The sequence below is a fragment of the Cetorhinus maximus genome, chromosome 9 (assembly GCF_964194155.1).
Source record: "Cetorhinus maximus chromosome 9, sCetMax3.hap1.1, whole genome shotgun sequence".
NCBI classification, from domain to species: Eukaryota; Metazoa; Chordata; class Chondrichthyes; order Lamniformes; family Cetorhinidae; genus Cetorhinus; species Cetorhinus maximus.
In genome coordinates this window covers 50,880,999-50,902,696 of record NC_135887.1, presented here as the reverse complement: position 1 = coordinate 50,902,696, position 21,698 = coordinate 50,880,999, and the positions used below count along the sequence as shown (strand labels likewise).

At 44.8% G+C, this 21,698-nt stretch overlaps 1 protein-coding gene across 1 annotated transcript in view; it reads left to right on the top strand.

The window, feature by feature from the left end:
* LOC144684647 (linker for activation of T-cells family member 2-like) overlaps nucleotides 1-15,911 on the top strand; it is an 81,904-nt gene extending 65,993 nt beyond the window's left edge. Inside the window, exons 9-13 of the mRNA XM_078548712.1 lie at nucleotides 2,741-2,799; nucleotides 5,767-5,823; nucleotides 5,907-5,975; nucleotides 9,708-9,792; nucleotides 15,043-15,911. Coding sequence (XP_078404838.1) covers nucleotides 2,741-2,799; nucleotides 5,767-5,823; nucleotides 5,907-5,975; nucleotides 9,708-9,790 — 268 coding nt within the window. The 3' untranslated portion in view covers nucleotides 9,791-9,792; nucleotides 15,043-15,911. The remainder of the gene's footprint in view (nucleotides 1-2,740; nucleotides 2,800-5,766; nucleotides 5,824-5,906; nucleotides 5,976-9,707; nucleotides 9,793-15,042) is intronic.
* The last annotated feature ends 5,787 nt before the right edge of the window (nucleotides 15,912-21,698 follow it).

The window sequence follows — 21,698 nt, the reverse complement described above, 5'->3', positions numbered from 1 at the left end:
TGACCCCAGTCCGGAATGATGGAATGCAAGGCTGCTGTTGTAAGGGTCTAACGTAGATTGAATTTGTCTGTCCCTGCCCAGTTCAAAGAGGATGTGAGTCTGCAGGACCGGCAAAATTGGCAGTCTCACCCAAAGAGGCTGTGAAAGTAATTAATTTGGAAGATCCCACAATTCACAGAGATGCTGTGGAAATTTGATTTAATACTTTTTCTCGTTGCCCAAGATTTTGGGGATAATTTTTCACTTGGGCAGAGCTGGACAAGTGGTGGTATCAGATTGCCTGCCCGTCTTTCCACCCCATTGAAATTGATGGCAAACAATGTTAGATGGGGTGCATAGGCACATGAGCAGAGGAACAGGAGGAGGCCATTCTGCACCTTGAGTCTGTTTCACCATTCAGTTAGATCATAGCTGATCTATATCTTAACACCACTTACTGGGTGGCTGATCCACCAACTGTCCACCATCACTAAAGCTGCACATTGCCTCCCCACCCATGTCATTCCCAGGGTGCCGCCCCATGAGCACCAAGTACCATTTGATAGCTCGCACATTACCGCTATCATCATAACCCTGGACATGGAAAGTGAGTTTGACAGTGGGACCATCGGGGTTTGTCTGCATTTACAACGGGAGACAGCAGCCTGGCATATTTACCCGGGTCCACACTGGAATCCCAGTTACTGAGATGGCACTGGGTCAGCCATCAGTGGAATCCCAGTTACTGAGACGGCACTGGGTCAGCCAACATTGGAATACTAGTCACTGAGACGGCACTGGGTCAGCCAACAGTGGAATACTAGTCACTGAGACGGCACTGGGTCAGCCAACATTGGAATCCCAGTTACTGAGATGGCACTGGGTCAGCCAACAGTGGAATCCCAGTTACTGAGATGGCACTGGGTCAGCCAACAGTGGAATCCCAGTCACTGAGACGGCACTGGGTCAGCCAACATTGGAATCCCAGTTACTGAGATGGCACTGGGTCAGCCAACAGTGGAATCCCAGTTACTGAGACGGCACTGGATCAGCCAACAGTGGAATACTAGTCACTGAGACGGCACTGGGTCAGCCAACAGTGGAATACTAGTCACTGAGACGGCACTGGGTCAGCCAACAGTGGAATACTAGTCACTGAGACGGCACTGGGTCAGCCAACAGTGGAATCCCAGTTACTGAGATGGCACTGGATCAGCCAACAGTGGAATACTAGTCACTGAGACGGCACTGGGTCAGCCAACATTGGAATACTAGTCACTGAGACGGCACTGGGTCAGCCAACAGTGGAATCCCAGTCACTGAGACGGCACTGAGTCAGCCAACAGTGGAATCCCAGTCACTGAGACGGCACTGGGTCAGCCAACAGTGGAATCCCAGTCACTGAGACGGCACTGGGTCAGCCAACAGTGGAATCTCAGTTACTGAGAAGGCACTGGGTCAGCCAACCGTGGAATCCCAGTTACTGAGACGGCACTGGGTCAGCCAACAGTGGAGTTCCGGTTATTGAGATGGCACTGGGTCAGCCAACATTGGAATCCCAGTTACTGAGACAGCACTGGGTCAGCCAACAGTGGAGTTCCGGTTATTGAGAAGGCACTGGGTCAGCCAACATTGGAATCCCAGTTACTGAGACGGCACTGGGTCAGCCAACAGTGGAATCCCAGTCACTGAGACGGCACTGGGTCAGCCAACAGTGGAGTTCCGGTTATTGAGACGGCACTGGGTCAGCCAACATTGGAATCCCAGTTACTGAGACAGCACTGGGTCAGCCAACAGTGGAGTTCCGGTTATTGAGAAGGCACTGGGTCAGCCAACATTGGAATCCCAGTTACTGAGACGGCACTGGGTCAGCCAACATTGGAATACTGGTCACTGAGACGGCACTGGGTCAGCCAACAGTGGAGTTCCGGTTATTGAGATGGCACTGGGTCAGCCAACAGTGGAGTTCCGGTTATTGAGATGGCACTGGGTCAGCCAACAGTGGAATCCCAGTCACTGAGACGGCACTGGGTCAGCCAACAGTGGAATCTCAGTTACTGAGAAGGCACTGGGTCAGCCAACCGTGGAATCCCAGTTACTGAGACGGCACTGGGTCAGCCAACAGTGGAGTTCCGGTTATTGAGATGGCACTGGGTCAGCCAACATTGGAATCCCAGTTACTGAGACAGCACTGGGTCAGCCAACAGTGGAGTTCCGGTTATTGAGAAGGCACTGGGTCAGCCAACATTGGAATCCCAGTTACTGAGACGGCACTGGGTCAGCCAACAGTGGAATCCCAGTCACTGAGACGGCACTGGGTCAGCCAACAGTGGAGTTCCGGTTATTGAGACGGCACTGGGTCAGCCAACATTGGAATCCCAGTTACTGAGACGGCACTGGGTCAGCCAACAGTGGAGTTCCGGTTATTGAGAAGGCACTGGGTCAGCCAACATTGGAATCCCAGTTACTGAGACGGCACTGGGTCAGCCAACATTGGAATACTGGTCACTGAGACGGCACTGGGTCAGCCAACAGTGGAGTTCCGGTTATTGAGATGGCACTGGGTCAGCCAACAGTGGAGTTCCGGTTATTGAGATGGCACTGGGTCAGCCAACATTGGAATCCCAGTCCCAGTTATTGAGACAGCACTGGGCAGGTTTGCACTGCGCTTTTGGATTTAATTCCGCTTGTTCGTAATTGCAGGTTATTAATTGATGATTGCTTTGAGGTTTAATTTCTAGTCTTTTGTTTCCTTTGGCAGAAATCCCTTAACAGCAGAATATTATTGCTTCCCTGAGGAATTTCTCAAACCTCCCAATGGTAAGTTACACCCCGACATTAACTTGGGTCTAACTGCATGTCTGTTGATTGATTGGTGCATTATTCTGAGCCAGTAGTATGACATGGAGTGGCAGGTTCAAGCTTGCAAAAGGTAAATTTAGAGTTGATACCAGGGAATTCCACTTCCATGAAAGATGGTCAACACATAAAAAGAACTTGTAATTATAGAGTGCCAATGAGACCACAAGACATCCCACCTGCATTCAACCATTGAAGTGCAGCCATTGTTGTTGTATTAGTAAACATAGCAGCCAATTTGCACAAAGCAAGGTCCCACAAACAACCATGACGAGGTAATGTGTTTTTGGTGGTGATTGAGGAATAAATATTGGGGAGGGGGGGGCATTAAGAACAGTTCCCTGCTCCTCTTCCGATTATTGTTGTGTAATCTTTTACTTGACTGACCACAATGGAGCCTTAGTTTAACAGCTCATGTGAAAGAAGGCTCCTGTGGCAGTGTAACACTGCCTCGGTACTGCACTGAAGCACAGCCTGTATTATGAACTCAAGTTTCTGAATGGAGTGGGCCTTGAACCCACAATCACCCACCTCTGAGGCAAGCGTGCTACCCATTGAGCTAAAGCTGATACTTGGAATAGGCTGTTGGAGTCTGAAAGATAGGGATGTTGAAGTTACTTAAGAGACGGTATTACTGTCATGAAAGATCAGGTTTTCTAGATGGTTCCGAATGATCCTCCTCATGCGCCTCTATTTTACGATAAATGGTAATCTGCCTGATCTGCTTTTCATGATTTGAGATTTTTTAGTTTATAAATTTATTTTATCTACAGAACCAATTCATATAATATTCATAAACAAACTTCAATTGAATGTACCGTATTGTATTTCTATGTTTGCTTAATACAAACTTACCAATCTCACTTAGGACTGGTAAACTAAAGGTAGGTTTGGTTTATTTGACAATGTAGGACAGGATTGCTCAGCAGACAGATTTACTACAAAGATTCAACAGCTATTGTTAACCGGAAAGCATAGCTGCAATTCCTTCACACCACATGCTGCTAGCTAAATTGAAAGCTCCTCTGAACAATGTCTGCTGGTCACATGATTTACATTCCGGATACTTACTCATTAGCATAATCTCTCTTAAAGCAATATTACAACATACAGTGGAAAATCATATGAGAGTGAAATAACTGCTTTTATAAATCTCGCAAGGACCATTTTCTAACATTTCTCCATCACTACTTCCAGTTAGTTTAGTTCAGTGCATTCTTTTTATCAGTAATCACTTTGGGGGAAGGGGGAGCAGGTGACAAAATTCCTGTTGACAAAAAACAGATAGAAAGTACTCTAAAATTGCTGGGCAATAGAGTCATTATGGCGCAGAAGGCGGTCATTTGGCCCATTGACCCTAGGCTGGTGGGGAATGAGCATAACGAGTAGTGGGACCACTGTCAGGGTTGGAAATGGGATTTCAGTGGGATCACACATCTCTCCCACTCTCCTAGGTGCTACTCTTTCCCTCTAGTTAGGCTTTGTCTCGGAAATCTGCAGGAAGGCAGGTCCCTGCCTGAGGACAACCATCTCAGTTGGTGGGTGTGGGAGGCTCATTATCAGGCCGGTGTCCTCCCTGATGTTGTTATTCGCGCAGGGTAGGCAATTATGCTAATATATGTTCTGCTGCAGCTAGAAGCTGGTCAATTTGAAACTGTGTAGTGGGTTGGATTTGGTTAAGTGTTTGGACATCCTTCAGATAGAGTAAAGGCATCGCCCTGCACTGTTCTGATCCAAGTACTAAAGTTTGATCTCAGTTCTGTGCTAGTTGTAGGTGCTTAAATTGGTCTCAGTGCCTCTGGGCTAGGAGGCGATGGCAATTAAGAGGATTCCTGCTTCTGATTAATACATAATTAGTGGCTTTGCACTGTCATCAGGTCATAGGAACATGTGATAAAATGTCTTAGAATATGTCCAGTCAGAGTCGGTAAGACTAGTTCATTTGAACTGTGAAACTCTGGGCACAGAAGGAGGTCATTTTACCCATTGAGCCTCTGGAGAGCGAACCAGTGTCATCCCCTTTCTCTATCCCCATAGCCCTGCAAGTTTATTTCCCCCAATGAGATGGCAACAATTTATATTGTAAACACTGTCATTTTCCTACATAAGCCCAAAGTAGGTAATTTCCATATAAGTTACTGACTGAAAAATAACAGGCTACCCATATACACCTGTTCTGTCTGGAGTCAATTCCCTCTAATCAATTGCTGCATCTGGCCATTAGATGGAGCTCTAAGCACACAGATTAGAATTGGGCAGGTGACAGCAAAGATCGGTGGCAGTCAAGATCATCCACACTGCTGGGACACTAGGACCTGACTGAACAGGGAGCTGATTTCTGTTAGATTAGTAATCCAATTTCACCTGAAAGTTATATTTAATTATTGCAAATGGATACTTCTTAGATGGAATTAAAAGAATAGAGACCTTTCAACACTTCACGATGTCCTTAATTTAAATATATTTTTAAAATTATGTAAGCTTCTGCCTCCAGACTTCCTAGCTTTTTAGAATCATAAAGCAGGGAGGGCAGCCACTCAGCCCATCATGCCTGTGCTGACTCTTTGACAGAGTTATCGAATTAATTTCACTCTCCTGCTCTTCCCCCACATCCTGCACTTTGGCAAATGCACATCGCAGAATGTGAATCAGCTCCTCTGTGGGAGTTTGTTCTCTCCTTCCCTCAGACTGGAATGTCCCACACATCGTACAGTGTAGCCAAGAAGCAGTGGAACACGGGGGTAAGATTCAAGATTGGTATTCCGATTTTCCTTTGTCCCTACCCTCAATAGTATGAACAATCTTGCACATTTCTGATTTCGGGGCAGAAACCCAGTGCAGTTGCCAAAGGATTAATAAGCAAGGGATATTTCTCAGGATTTCTGTGATGCTGTTTGTAATGTGACCTTGTTGTATTTTTGCCCAAAGATGATTCAAATTCGTATGAAAATGTGGAGTTTGGCAAAACGGCGAGTCAGACATCTGGTAGGTTTAGTAACAGGGTTCCTCTACATTTTCAATATTACAAACACTTAAAGAGCAGCTAACAGTGTTTCATCTGATTTCAGTGGAGTCAGGCGGAAGTTACGAGAACTGCGAATATGCCGTAAAGTGGAAACACCTGGAGGAGCCAGAGGGTAAGGTTATCGTTCTGCTGAACCAATAGTAACACTGAAAACCTGCGATTTATATCTTGGTAAGAATGGGATCAGCGGTGATGGCCAGAGAGATCCGTGCCTTCTGTAGAGCTCAAACCAGCCTCGTTCAACTCCTGTAGACATATCAGGGATTATCAAAATATGTTTCACTTCAACCCTAGCAAAAGGATGTTGAACAGCTAAAGTCAGCGAATGACACTGAGTGAAAGGGCAGGGATGAGGTCGGAGATAGTCCACACAAATCAGCCCAACAACACCCCAGTGATGTCAATTGAGAGATCGGGGTAGGGAACCTCACAGAAAATTGAATGGTCATTAATCATCAGCTGAAGGAAACCTATTAGTAATGGTAGTTATTTGACAATGGGAACATTGGAATACATATGCATAGAGGGTATTTTAAGGCTTTCTAATACTGGCAGATCTTGCAGTTGTTATGATCCCAGACTAGATCTCCAAATTTTCATACAACCCTGGACGAAACCACCAAATTTCATTCTGATCTGGTCAACGTTAACCTTTTGTTAAAGTGGACGAAATTTGCAATTTGAAATTCCAGTTACTCACTAATCGAATAAAACCACAACATTTTAAATAAACAGAAGAAATTTTACTATACAAAAGCCAGCAAGGCAAACACTCAACACTATCTATCCTGTACTCTTAGCATCCAGAAATAACATGAGGTAAGCAGGAATTATCAGACAAACTGTGGCTGTACACACCATAAACTGCACGTTGTATGGCAGACACAACTAAGATGGGTCTCCTGAATTTCTCAGCAACCCGCCCAGACGTCAGTCATCACTGAGTCACAAAAAGTCTTTAGATCTGTTTTCCTCACAAGGAATTTCGGCTCCTCTCCTTCAAAGAGCTAGTCTGATTCCCAGCTGACAGCAGCTCTACTCCATGTGTACAATCCTCACACATAAGGCACACTATTCTAGATCTCTCTCAGATCTGCTCCAACGTCCAGCATCTTGGTCGTCTTTTCCAACTGAACTAACTTGCTACCGAGACTGTGCCCCATTGTGTCAGCCAGGCTACATTCCAGCGTTTAAACACGGTCCCAGCTTCTCAGTCACGCTGCTACCAAAAATTGCTTCTGGGCTTCCCTAAGCCTCAATCTCCTCTGTCGGTACTTGTCGGTAAGTTTACAAGGTGCTGGGACCCGATGAGATGCATGCGAGGATATTGAAGGAAGTGAAAGTAGAAATTGCAGGGGCACCAGTCATAATCTTTCAGTCTTCCCTAGATTCGGGAGGTGCCAGAGGACTGGAGAATTGTAAACATTACACCCTTGTTCAAAAAAAGGTTGTAAGGATAAGCCCAGCAATTACAGACCAGTCAGTTTAACCTCAATGGTGGACAGGATTCTAGAAACAATTATTCGGGATAGAATTAGTAGTCACATGGAAAAATATGGGTTGGTAAGGAAGGGCCAGCATGGATTTCTAAAGGGGAAATCATGTTTAACTAACTTGCTGGAGTTTTTTGAAGAGGTAACAGAAAAGGTCGATGAGGGTAATGCTGTTGATGTGGTGTACATGGACATTCAAAAGGCATTTGATACTGTGCCACATAACAAACTTGTGAGAAAAATTATTGCTCGTGGAATAAAGGGGACGTGGATACAAAATTGGCTGAAAAATAGGAAGCAGCCAATGGTCAATGGATATTTTTCAGGCTGGAGGAAACTTTATCGTGGAGTTCCCCAGGGGGTCGGTATTGGGACCCTTTCCTGATATATATTAATGATCTAGATGTTGGCGTGCAGGGGACAATTTCAAACTTTGCGGATGATATGAAGCTTGGGAGTGTTGTAAACTGCGAGGAGGACAGTGTAGAACTTCAAAAGGGCATAGACAAGTTGGTGGAGTGGGCAGATAAGTGGCAGATGAAGTTCAATGTGGAGAAGTGTGAGGTGATGCATTTTGGTAGGAAGAACATTGACAGACAATATAAAATAAGGGGTGAAATTTTGAACGGGATGCAGGAGCAGAAAGACCTGGGTGTATATGTGTATTGATCATTGAAGGTGGCAGGACAGGTGGAGAGAGCAGTTAATAAAGCACATAGTGTCCTGGGCTTTATTAATAGTGGCATAGAGCACAAGAGCAGGGAGGTTATGCTGAATTTATACAAGACATTTGTTAGACTTCAGCTGGAGTGTTGTGTACAGTTCTGGGCACCACATTATAGGAAGGATGTGAACACATTGGAGAGAGTGCAGAAGAGGTTTACAAGAATGGTTCCAGGGATGAGAAACTTCAGTTACTAAGATAGATTGGAGAGGTTGGAACTGTTCTCCTTGGAGAGAAGAAGTCTAAGAGGAGATTTGATAGAGATGTTCAAAATCATGAGGAGGCTGGACAGAGTAGATAGGGAGAAGCTGTTCCCGCTCGTAAAAGGACCAAGAACGAGAGGGCACAGATTTAAAGTGATTTGCAAAAGAAGCAAATGTGATGCGAGAAAAAACTTTTTCACACCAGTGGTTTGGGTCTGGAATGCACTGCCTGGAAGTGTGGTGGAGGCAGGTTCAATCGAGGCATTGAAGAGGGCGTTAGATGATTATTTGAATAGAAACAATGTGCAAGGGTATGGGGAAAAGGCAGGGCAATCGCACTAGGTCATAATGCTCATTTGGAGAGCCAGTGAAGATACGATGGGTTGAATAGTCTCCTTTTTGTGCCGTTAAAGTTCTGTGATTGTCGCAAAAACCCATCTGGTTCACTAATGTCATTCAGGGAAGGAAATCTGCCATCGTTACCTGGTCTGGCCTACATTTTACTCCAGATCCACAGCAATGGGGTTGACTCTTAACTGCCCTCTGAAATGGCTGAGCAAGGCACTCAGTTCAAGGGCAATTCGGAATGGGCAACAAATGCTGGCCTGCCCGTGACACCCACATCCCATGAAAGAATAAAGAAGAAAAGAAAGGCTTGGTGCATTGAAGGCTACCGCTGTTTCGCTATTTGAATGCCAGTGGTTTCAGACTGCCTCTTGTGTATCTTACCATGCAAGTTATTTGGGAGTCTCAATGAACGTCTGTCTCTTTTTTGGGACTGTCTGTGATACAATTTTCACTGTATTGTGGCCTTAACAGCGAGTACATCAGAGTCTTTTGAATTATATCAGAGATTGAAGATTTAATTAAAGATTAAATTAAGATTTAAAGATGAAGACACTTTGCAAAAACTTTCACAAGTTTGAAAGGTTGAGGACAGAACTAGTTCAGGCGTTTAAAGTGATGAAATCATTTGTTAGGGTAGGTAGAGGGAGATTATTCCTTTCGGTGGGGGAATTTAGAATAAGAGGGCATAATAAAATTAGAGCCAGGTCATTTATGTGAAATCAGAGAGCATTTTTTCATACAAAATGTAATGGAAATATGGAACTACCTTCTTGCAAAGTTGTATAAGAGTATCAAAGGATAGGAAGTAAAAGGTGGGTAAATGAAGGGGAGGTATAGATCCATTATGATCTGATTGAATGATGGAGGCTCAGGGGCTGAATGGCCTCCTCCTAGATAGAGTATGATATAGTATAGTATACCATACTGTATCTATGGTAGTCCAGAACACACACAAGATGGCCTTAAATGATCTCCAAGACTCTATCCTTTTTCCTGTTGGAACCAGCATTGCAGTAGCAAGAAATTGTACAAAATCCGAACAAACTCACTATTTATGCTTTATTTTTAATCCTCAGAAAAGAGAGTTGAGAATAATAATGATGATGATGATGACGATGATCCAGATTATGTCAACACTGTTCCCTGTCCATCCCTGTAAAGGTAAGAAAATCACTCAGAATTTGACCAAATGTACCTGCTCAGCCTGTTCCACTAAATCTGGAGTAAATCTGACATGGGCTGGATGTAGTAAGAATGTTAAAATTGGAAGGGTGTGAACATAAATGTTGAACATGAATGTCATGAAACTCTTCCAGCCTTCCTATTATTAGCTTCTTGGGAATCTTTACATTACCCGTCATCTGAAAATGCCCCAGGCAACAAACTCTGACCACTGAGAACACCGCACAACACAGTGGGCGGAATCATCCCAGATTTGCACGAAGTGCAGTAGTGGGTGGGTAAACCGACGTTTTACCTGCTGGCCGCGATGGTGGGTTTTCACATCCTATCAACCCAAACCTGCTGCATTAACTGTGCATTCCTGGGAAACACGATGTTTCCATGGCGGGCGGACTCTCATTCGCCTGGCACGCCACCGCCTGTTCTTCACACTGGGCGCCATATTTAAAGTCCAGCCGTGCACACACATCTCAGTGCTTCCAGCCCATGGCTACTGCAGGGAAGATGTCCACAAAAGGCAAAAAGACTGCAGCCTCCAGGTTTAATGACACGTCACTGGAATGCCATTTGGACGCCGTGGAAGCCCGCTGTGATGTCCTCTACCCCCGCTCTGGCTGCAGGAGGGGCAGAGTCATCAGCAATCCAGCATGAGAGGTGGTGACAGGGGTGGTCAGCGCCAATGCCCTGCAAAAGAGGACCGCCACCCAGTGCCGCTACAGGATGAATGGTCTCATCCGTTCCACCAGGGTAACTCACTCTTCTCATTGCTCTCAACTCACAAACTCATTGCACATCCAGAGATCTCACACCTCAAGGGACAACACCACTAACTCTCACACACAGCCTCACATCTCCATCAGGCTCATACCCTCTTGAGCTCGCGTCCTCATCCCGTCCATGTCTCTGCTCACCGCACAAACATTCCACTCATGCCATGTGTCCTGCTCACACACTCTCCATCTATTTTCATGCAGGAGAAGCTGGCTTACAACAGCAGGGAGAGGTCCCAGACCGGGGGTGGAGTGGCCCACATTTGGCCCTGACTCACTTTGAGGAACGTGTCATCATGCTGACTAGTGAGGACAGGGACTGTGACTGTGGCAAAGGTGAGGTCAGTGGCAAAAACCCACCTGAGGATTCAGCACATCATCCCTCTCTCAACGCAATTGTAAGTGCTCTCTCTCCTGCTTTTTTTTAATATTCATTCATGGGATACGGGCACCGCTGGCTAGGCCAGCATTTACTGCCCATCCCTAACTGCCCTCATTCAGAGGGCATTAGGAGTCAGCCACATTTTGCTGCTATGCATTCATTATCTCTACTTTGGTTCACAGGGAGCTCTGCCAAGGGACTGACACCCTCAGCCAGCCAGTCCCTCAGCTCCATCCACGTCCTCATCTGTAGCCAAGAGGACACCACCTCCATTGAAGAGCTGGAAATAAGCAGCCTGGAAGACCCGTCACAGCGCTTACCCACACCCTCCACCAGCACGTAGACACACACCTCAGTGGGACCTAGATCTACAGCAGGCTCTGGTTCACAATCTGGTGGTCACCGCACAGACACATGTCCACAGCAGGAGAAGGCAGGTTCAGCCGAGCTCCCCTCGTACTCGGAGGACTGCTGGGGAAGAGGCATCTTTGAGGTGCGAGTCAGATGATGAGCCTCTGGATTTGTCCTTCCAGCTCATTGTGGAAATTCAGCAAAAGGCGGGACAACATCGTGCAGAGCTGTTGAAAGCCCTCAATAGAGTGACATGCGAGCCGGAGGTGTGCGTCTGCCTGCTCTCTGATACAGTGAAGTCCACGTGCGCACATGAAGGTCTCCATGGGTAGGATGGCAGACACCACGGAGACCCGGGTCCAGCAGAATGCAGAGATGCATGCAGACCTGCACTCCATCGTGGTAGCCATGGGTGAGTTCCTGCAGTGGCAATGCGAGAGGGAAACGGGGCACCTCGACGTCCCTCCAGGTGCTCTTTCCCCTCAAGGAGGCAGGCCAGGGCCCTTGGGCACCTGAAGGGAGGAGGAGCGACAGTGAACACCCCTGGGTTATCCACTCAGTAATCTCAGAGTCTGTCCTCTCCCTCCGAGTCCCCTTTGCCTGTGACCTCCTCAACCTCATCATCTGTCACCGTAGAGGGAGCAGCTGGCCAATGAGTGATTCTGGAGGGAGAAGTGTGTGTGTGCTTGGGTCTTTCATTGCCTCATGCAAACCACTCTCACACGCACGTGGGTCCTTCCCACATCACACTCACCTCAATGTCCTGAACATTTACAATGGTGCCTGCTGGGTATCGCTTTCAGTTGTCCATCTGAGCTGACCTGCATCTCCGCCCACCCACTGATCATACCATGCAGCACCTGATCTCGCCCACCACGACACTCGTTTCACTTTCGATTGAGCAAGCATGGTCTGGTTTCACAGCATTGTGCGCTTCCCCCATCTTTTCCGCTCCCCCAGCCACCCATTTCCTTTCCCCTGTCTCTGTTGTCCCCGTGACATCACCTTCCACCCCGCCTCCGTGTCCTACCAGCCACAACCCTTTTCCTTCAAGGATGTCCGGGTGAACGTGCAGGTTCCCTTCCTTCCCAAAAATCCCACTCCCATTCATATTCCCCTTCCCACCCCCAGGGTCAGTGTCTGCCTCCAAGTCCCCACCAAACACCCTTGCCGTCCCTTCTACCACTAGACAAACCCTCACCCTCCCGCCTCACTCTGCCCTCAGTCATTCCCTCATACCACGCCCACCCTCAGTTTGCTCCCCAGGAGGCAGAGATGGACCTATCCATCCCCTCCTGCGCATGTTCCCCTGCACACTTTCCCCCCCACCCACCCACCCACCCTTCCCTCTCTACACTCTTCCCCTTTCCACACTCTTCCCCTCTCCTTCCCTGACACCTACCTCCCCAGTTGCCGCCTTCCTCCGTTACCCCCTCCTCCTTCATTCCCTCCCAACCTTGCCTCTGACACTTTCATTTGCCCCCTCGACCATCATCCATTGTGAGCATCAACGCTGACTATACAACTTCCGTGAGCTGCTTTGCGGCAGAGCCATGTCCATGAGAATCCACCCAGCATGCTATGGATGTTCCCCAGGGTCCCGTTGCTGTCGGGCTCCAGCATCCCCTGCTCCTTGGATGTCCGCGATGTGATCAAAGCCCTGGCGGGTAAGTCCTGACTTCTGCACGTCGCACTTGTCAAGACATATTTTACATCAACATGGTCGGACGATCCAGCACATTTGGTGGGGGGTGGTGGGGCGGGGCGGCAATGACAATTCCAGTGGGTTGACCCAGTAATGATATGCTGATGTATAACGAGGTTCCTGAGGTCCAATGGCAGGAAATGGGGCCTGCCATGGGCGGGTGTGTACAGACGATCATGAACTGGTTTCACGCCATCGTGAAACCAATCGCGCCATATTGTCCGCTCACGCCGCCGAACAGGTCCGAAGGCACATGCCAGCGGGCACGGAAAATCCCAGCCAGTGTCACAATAGCCATGACATCCCAAGGGATATTCAGTTGCTTTCTGATATGTGTGCTGAAATGTGTAAGGAAGTGTCATTACCATAACTAGGGGCTGTAAATATAAGAAAGTCACCAAATCCAATGGGGAATTTGGCAGAAGCTCCCTTACCCAAAGAGTGGTTAGAATGTGGAATTTGGAACTACATGGAATAACTGAAGCCAATAGCATTTAAGGGGAAGCTGGAGAAGGATATGCTGATGGGACTGGATGAAGATGGGTGGCAGGAGGCTCACGTGAAGCAGAAACAACAGCATAGAGCAGTGGGGCTGAATGGCCTGTTCCTGTGCTGTAAGTTCCATGTAAGAGATCTGCAGAACTTTGGGGTGTATATGTCTTTAGGATTCATAGAAGAATCACGTCATAGTGAGGGGGTTCACAGAATCTCAGAATTTTAATGGCACAGGAGGCCATTCAGCCCACTGGCTCTCCAAATGAGCATTATGACCTTGTGCCTTTTCCCCATACCCCTGCACATTGTTTCTATTCAAAGAATCATCTAATGCCCTTTTCAATGCCTTGATTGAACTTGCCTCAATTACACTCCCAGGCAGTGTGTTCCAGACCCGAACCACTCGTTGTGTGAAAAAGTTTCTTCTCTTTTCACATTTGCTTCTTTTGCAAATCACTTTAAATCTATCCTCACAGCTTAAGTTTCTCATCCATGGAACCATTTTTATAAACCTCTTCTGTACTCTCTCCAATGTGTTCACATCCTTCCTATAAAGTGGCGCACATAACTGTACACACTACTCCAGCTGAGGGCTAACGAGTGTCCTATATAAATTCAGCATAACCTCCTTGCTCTTGTACTCAATGCCCCTATTATTAAAGCCCAGGACACACTGTGCTTTATTAACTGCTCCCTGTTATGTCCTGCCACCTTCAATAATCTATGCACATGTACACCCAGGTCGTTCTGCTCCTGCATCCCCTTCAAAATTTCACCCCTTATTTTATATTGTCTGTCTATGTTCTTCCTGCCAAAATGCATGACCTCACACTTCTCTGCATTGAACTTCATCTGCCATCTATCTGCCCAAAAACAAAAGCTGAATGAATCTGAAATTAAAAGCAGGAAAATGCTGGAAATGTATTCCACAGAAGTGGAATTCTGAAACCTATGCATCTTTCAGATGCTGACTTGCTGTTTCTATAGCAATAAAATGGGCATCTGCATTGATTGTGTTATACAGCAACAATTTGAATTTACACAACACCTTTAACAGAGAATCTTTCTCAGGCATTTCAAAGGCACAAGGGAAAAGTGGATAGCCAGCCTAAGAAGGAGCTACGATGAGGTCTGATCGAAAGTTTGGCCAAAGAAGAAAGTTTCAAGGAGTGTCTGAAAAATGAGGGAGGTGGGGAAAACAGAAGAGTTTAGGAAAGGAGTTCCAGAATCTAAAGCTTAGGCAGCTGAAGGCATCAACTACAATGTTGGAGCAAAGGGAGGGACAATTTGCAAGGGGTTACAGCCCAAAAAAACAATTTTTGTAGAAGGAGGTATAGTGCTGGACAAGGTTATGGAGATGGGGAAGAGCTGAGGCTATGGAGGGACGGTATAGTATTTTTAATAGTTTTTCTGTTCATGATCAAGTTAGTGCTTAGAAATGATTAGGATGATATAAACTTTTCTCTTTCATATAAATAATCATTCATTTATAAACATTTATCCATATTATTTCCTTTAACATACAGAGATCTGGAAGAAAACTTACATTTAAGACTCTCAGACTGTGAAGTTAACTATTCTCAGATGAACTCAAATGGGTTATCGAAGAAGAACATGGTCGACAAGCCCCTGGAGAATTTCTTCCTTTCTCCGAATGCAAATATTTTTTTTTTGTGTTTCTTAGCTCTGCTAAGAATACTTAAAAGTTGCAATATCCACAAACATTTAGCGACCTGGTCTCCATTAATTTATTGCTGCACAAGAATCGCATTCTAATAGTGCACTTCCCAATCAAACATGTTAATTCCACTCTATTTAAACATTTCATCTTAATTGGAAGATTTCAATAATGATGATCCACATTGAGCTGTGTTGATGCCAGTCCTGTGCGTGCTCTGGTATCACTAAAATGATCTGATAGAAGTCTGGTACCATTGTGCTTCTGATAATGGCAACCATTCAAGACTGTTTTAGCTTCAATCTACAAACTCTGAATACACCAGTAGATCTACTTTCATTTCTCACCCTCAATTAGTGTTTTATTAAATTATTGTATTATTGAATTTAAAATGATGCACAGAGACAGAGAGCCATTATCTCATACTCTCCAAATAACACCAAAGTTACTGAAGAGCATCAGAGCTCTGTTGATACTCTACTTTAATCTGTGCTTTGTACTAAAGTCTTTGTGTATCAGTGATGCACAATGAAATCCTGTTATGAACAGCACACAATTTCATCCAGGATTCATGGTACATGTAATTCGAAAGAGATTGGAAGCTATTGTATAGATCAATGCAAATTTCTGCACAAATTTATATCAAGCTATTGTGTTCATATTTGTACTAACTGTTGATCAAAATTTTATAATCTATATATTAAATGATGAAAAACATTTCCTGTTTGGATGATCTGATAGCGTTAGGGTATTGTTGAACCAATGGAGCAGGTTACAAGTGAATTGACCACCTTGCAAATGCAAGTAAGATGTTGCTTGATACTCAAACAGCCAGTTAGTAAGAATATTTATTATCTGTGTACCTAAAGTTGTTTTATTTACCAAAAAATATAATACAGGGTTTTCACTTTTAGTCAAACTATACAATAAATTATGCTCATTCTGTACTATTGCCAGGGATTAAAGCAGAGAAATTCCTGACAAGGCTGCAAACGAGCTAATAAGAACCACAGTTGGGTAAGAGGACACTGTCCAACACAGTGTTACTGCCTTGAGTGATATTTGCCAGTGGGCCTGCATTGCAGTGCGAGGCTGCAGAATAATAGACTGGTTGCATAATGGACTAATACAGATCAGAATGACAGAAACAATCGAACTGTAGTAGCCCAAACAAACGCACTAATCCCTTGTGCGTTACCTTCCCAGTAAATGAAGTCTCACCACCTGACCATATCTTCCAACATTTGCCCTGCCAGGACCAGTGTATTGACAGTGTGGCTGATATCACCAAATCAAACCTTAGCCTGACTGCCTACTCCTCTGGCACTTTTTCCTCAAGAGTGTCGCCTTATCTCATCCCTCATTCTCTATCACCCACTCAAGTATCGTAAAAAAATTCTCACAGGGCTATCTTCACTGCTTTTCTCCCTAAGCCACTACACCAAGCAACTTTTGACCTTTGGTGATTTCACCCACTCCCCAGCATCCCCACCCCCAAAATCTCAACTCATCATGCTGTCTCTCCAGAGTTCACTTCCCTCTTCTTCTCCTCCATAACCTCTCTCTCCATGTAAACTCCTCAATCCATGTTCATGGCCACCCCTTGAAGTTGCCATATCATGTGGACTCATTATCCCATCTATCAATCACAGATAAAATCACTCTATCACTTTTCACGCACATCCCTTTTCTACTCCCAAACCCTTCCTCCTCCTGTATCCACCCAAAGAAAAGCTATCCGCTAATTCACTTGCAACTCACTACAAAAATTACAACCGTCCAGTCTTTGGCCCTTCATTCACATTTCTGCAGCTACTGATTTGCTCAATGATACTCTCACCTCCACCTATAATGTCCTAGTCCCCAGTAAAACCATTACTCTCTCACACTGGCCATTTCCTCTGCTTCCTTTATTCCAAGGGATGTAGACTTGAAAGGATATGGTAGACAACTGGTTTATCAATTCACTGCCAGATCGACCTGGGCCCTATAAAGCACTATTGGGTCCTGCTTATGCCTGCTAAAACTGTTTACAATTCCAGGATCATCCTGCAATACAGAGATAGCCTCTAGCTTCTTTATTGCAAACCGTCTTCTTAAACCCCTCGCCTCCAACAATTAAGTGCAAAGAGCTCATGACCTCTGTCACTAAGAGTGAAACCATCTGATTAATTGCCTCCATCGCTTCCCTCCCTTCCACTAGCCCACTGGGTCGAACTCCCTCAATGGTTTTCCTCTGCTAAACCCTGAACCGCCGTCTTTCCCTCACTCCCTCTCCAAGAACATCTTGTTCATAGGAGCCAATTTGCTTCACCCTATTCCTACTAAACTGCTGACTACCCAGCATCACCACCTCGCCCTATGTTAGCTGCTTTGTGAACAGCTCTCCTTTCTATTGTCCTTCTCTCCTTTAAATCTGCCATAATCACTTTTCTCCATTTAAAAAAAAAAACAACTCTTGACCCCACTGCCTTTTCAAGCTGCCACCCCACCTCCAACCTTTCAAATCTGTGCCCAACTTTCCCAGAACATCATGTTTGAACACATCCAATCAGGTTTCTGCCCCGGCCACAGTACCAAAACAGCTTTTAGCACAAGACACGAATGACATAGTGTGACCGACAAAGATATACTATCCCTCCTTATCCTTCTCAACCTGCCTGCAGCCTTTGACACAGTCGACCACACTATCCTCCTCCAACATCTCTCCACTTCATTCAGCTGGGTGGGACTACACTCACCCAGTTCCATTCTTATCTGATTGTATTCAGATGACCAGTTGTAATAGCTTTTCTTGCTGATCCCACATCATTACCTCTGGTGTCTCCCAGGGAACTAACCTTGACACCTTCATATTTCTCATCTACAGACTACCCTGCAGCGACACCATCTGAAAACACAGCATTCGTTTTTACAAGTGCACTTATGACATGCAGTTCAACCTTACCACCACCTCCCTTGACTCTTCCACTGTTATTAAATTATCAGACTGCTTATCTGACATCCAGTACGGGATGAACAGAAATTTCCTCCAACTAAATACTGACCAGACTGAAGTCATTATCTTCAGACCCCATTCCAAACTCCGTTACCTAGTTACTGACCTCATCCCTCTCCTTAGCAACTGTCTGAGACTAAACCAGACTGTCCACAGCTTTGGTGTCATATTTGACCCCAAGATGAGCTTTCAACCACATACTTGTAACATCAGCTGATTGTCCCTGCCTCAACCTATCTGCTGCTGATTTATGCCTTTGTTACATCTGGACTTGACTATTCCAACACACTCCTGGATGATCTCCCACATTCTGCCCTCCATAAACATAAGGTTATCCAAAAACTCTATTGCCCTTGTTCTAACTTGCACCAAGTCCCATTTCACCCATGTTCGCTGACCTAAATAGGCTCCCGGTCAAGCAAAACCTTTATTTCAAAATTCTGTTCCTTATTTTCAAATCTCTCCATGATCTCTCCCTTCCATTTCTGATTACTTCCAGCTCCACAAACACTGACTTCAGGTGACTAAACCCCAAGTTCTGGGATTCACTCAGTAAACCTCTTATCTCTCTTTCTTTCTTTAAGATGCTCCTTAAAGCCTACCTCTTTGACCAAGCTTTTGGCCATCTGCCCTAATATCGCCTTATGTGACTCAGTGTCTAATTTTGCTTTAGAACAGTCCTGTGAAGTAGCTTGGGACATTTTATTACATTAAAAGTTGCTCCATAAATAGCAGTTATGTATATTAGCATATCGGTGCATCAATTATTTTAACCAAGTCAGCATCAATTACTAGTTATTCTTGACTCCCAAAAATCCAATTTAAAACACTGGCAGGTTTGAGCTTGATGGAAGTAACATGATTGGAGTGGAGTCTATCAGGACATCTAAGTTATTAGTATCTTTCCGAGCCAGAGCATTGTTTATGCAAGGGGCCAATGAATTTATCTTGATGTATGTTATGTTCTAGAAAAAATAATTTACTTTAGTGGGTGCACCCATTGTAAAGATAGGGAAATTAAGCATTCTAGCTGCACTTGCATCATTAATTGGGTTATGCTGTTATCTGGCAAAGGGCTCCTTTATTCAGTTGGCTGTATACTAATGTACTGTAGTTGCACTGTTATAAATATACACTTTAAGCAAACAAAATCCAAGTAGAAAGTAGCTTGCCGATATGTTTCTCATGTCTCAGCAGTACTATGGAGATTCTCTAAACACTGACTGATGTAGAACCAGCGTTCAATAAGGCTCAATTGAATCTGTTCAAAATGATGCACATTAACCTGGCTTCTATTCTCTCCCCACCTACAGTTCTTTGGAATGAAAATTTTTGGATATTGACCACACCGAATTGCAATCCTAGATATACCATAAAACCAGTTTCAGAATCTGTTGACAATGACCAGCTGGACCAGTTTCAGCCTGTATGGTACTTCATGGCAACAGCCTATCAAATGACATTATTAAATACAAATATACTTCCACAAAATTGGTATCTACGTCAAGGGTAATCAAAACACAATATTGCAAACTACCATAATATGTGTTAGGATGTAGGTTTGGAACATGTTCAATGAGTTTCACTCTGTGTAACAGGAAAGTGATGTCAGATTTGCACCCCCAGTGGGGGCCGACTCCTCATCTCTTATGTTCCTGCAGCCGATTTTAGCATAACACAAATGTTTACTTGCTCACTTGACCAAGAAATAGTGTGGGTCACAGTGGAACTTAAGGAGGAAGAAAACAAAATTAAAAAGGTAAATAATTAGTGAATAATTCAACCAGCCATTCTTTAAATGCAATTTGAACTTTAAGATTTGATGGAGAAAAAAACCTAAGGGGAAAGCTGTTTGTTTAAACTCAATATAACCCTGGTTTTTTTGGTTAGGCTGTCATTCATTTCCCACCAATGGCCACCATGTTTTCCATATAGCCAGAGATCCAAACATAGAATCTGGATTCTACGTCCTCAAGTGGGTAGCTCTTAGGAGTCCCAGGATATTTGTGACTTGTAGCCACCCTGTAACAGGCAGCAGAGCAGTGGGCATTGGGTCTCAGTGATGAGGATTTTCTGACTGCCGAAGGAAATCAGCAGCCACAAATTCCAAGTAAATTTCAACGTGTGAGCTTTTTAAATTGTCTTCAGCCTGCCTCAGGAATCTTGCAGTCGGCAGGGTTATGTGCAGGCCACAGCTCTAGAGATTCTGGGACATATTTAGACCAGGAAATGAGGTGGGGGGCCAGGAGCATCCCCTCCTACCTCATTTGAATGCCTTGAGGACATGTTCTGCCCCCTCTCCCAAAATAAGGACCAGCAATTACACATAACAAAATTTATAACAGAAAGGGACCCTTTGGTCCAACTGGTCTCTGACTGTGTTTATGCTCCATAGAAGCCTCCACTTAGCCTACCTTATTTTTTATTAATTTCTTCCTCATGTATATCTAGCTTCCCTTCAAATGTAGCTATGCTATTCACCTCAACCATACGATATGGGAGCAGGTTCCACATTCCCACCACACTCTGAATAAGAACATAAGAAATAGGAGTAGGCCATTCGGCCCCTTCAATAAGATCATGGCTGATCTACCCCAGGCCCCAACTCCTCTTTCATGCCAGTTCCTCATAGCCCTCAACACCCCAATATTTCAAAAATCTATCTACCTCCTTTTTAAATACTTTGTGATCTAGCCTCCACAACTCTCTGGGGTTGAGAATTCCAGACATTCACTACCCTCAGAAAAGAAATTCCTTTGCGTCTCAGTTTTAAATGAGTGTCCCCTTATTCTGTAACTATGTCCCCTAGTTTGAGATTCCCCCACCAATGGAAGCATCTCAACATCTACCCTGTCAAGCCTCCTCAGAATCTTGTACATTTCAGTAAGATCACCCCTCATTCTTCTAAATTCGAATGAATAAAGGCCTAACCTGTTTAGCCGTTCTTGATAAGTCAACCCCTTCATCATAGGAATAGGGAATGGAGAAGTTTCTCCTGAGTTCTTTATTTGACTTACCAGTGATTTCTTATATTTTTGCCCCCTATTCCTGAAACGATGCAGAAAGGACAGAGCCCCATTTTCCTGACCTTTCCTCCCAGGGCAAGGTTTGGGAAATCAATCCTTCAGTGCTATTATCTCATGCAATAAGTTAACTATTCCAGATGCTTTTGCACTGTCCTAATAATATGCAAGGGTCGGTCAAAGCTAAAGAGGTTGTAATTGGCACTGGATACGAATTCAATAAGAAATGCCACCATATAAAATAAGGTTGAAAAATAAGAACTATTTAGAACAGAATTGATCAGGCCTTTGAAAAAAAAACATGAAAATCCAAGTTGTGAATGCCGCTTTGCTGATGGGAGTATTCCCTAAGGTGGCCCTAGTTTCAGGTGGTTTTATCACTTCCTTAAAAGGGAAGGAAAGTCTGTGTACAGTGCCTTGTTTTCATTTCACTTCAGTGACAATGAATACACTGGAGATAGTAAAAATGCCATTAATTTTAAT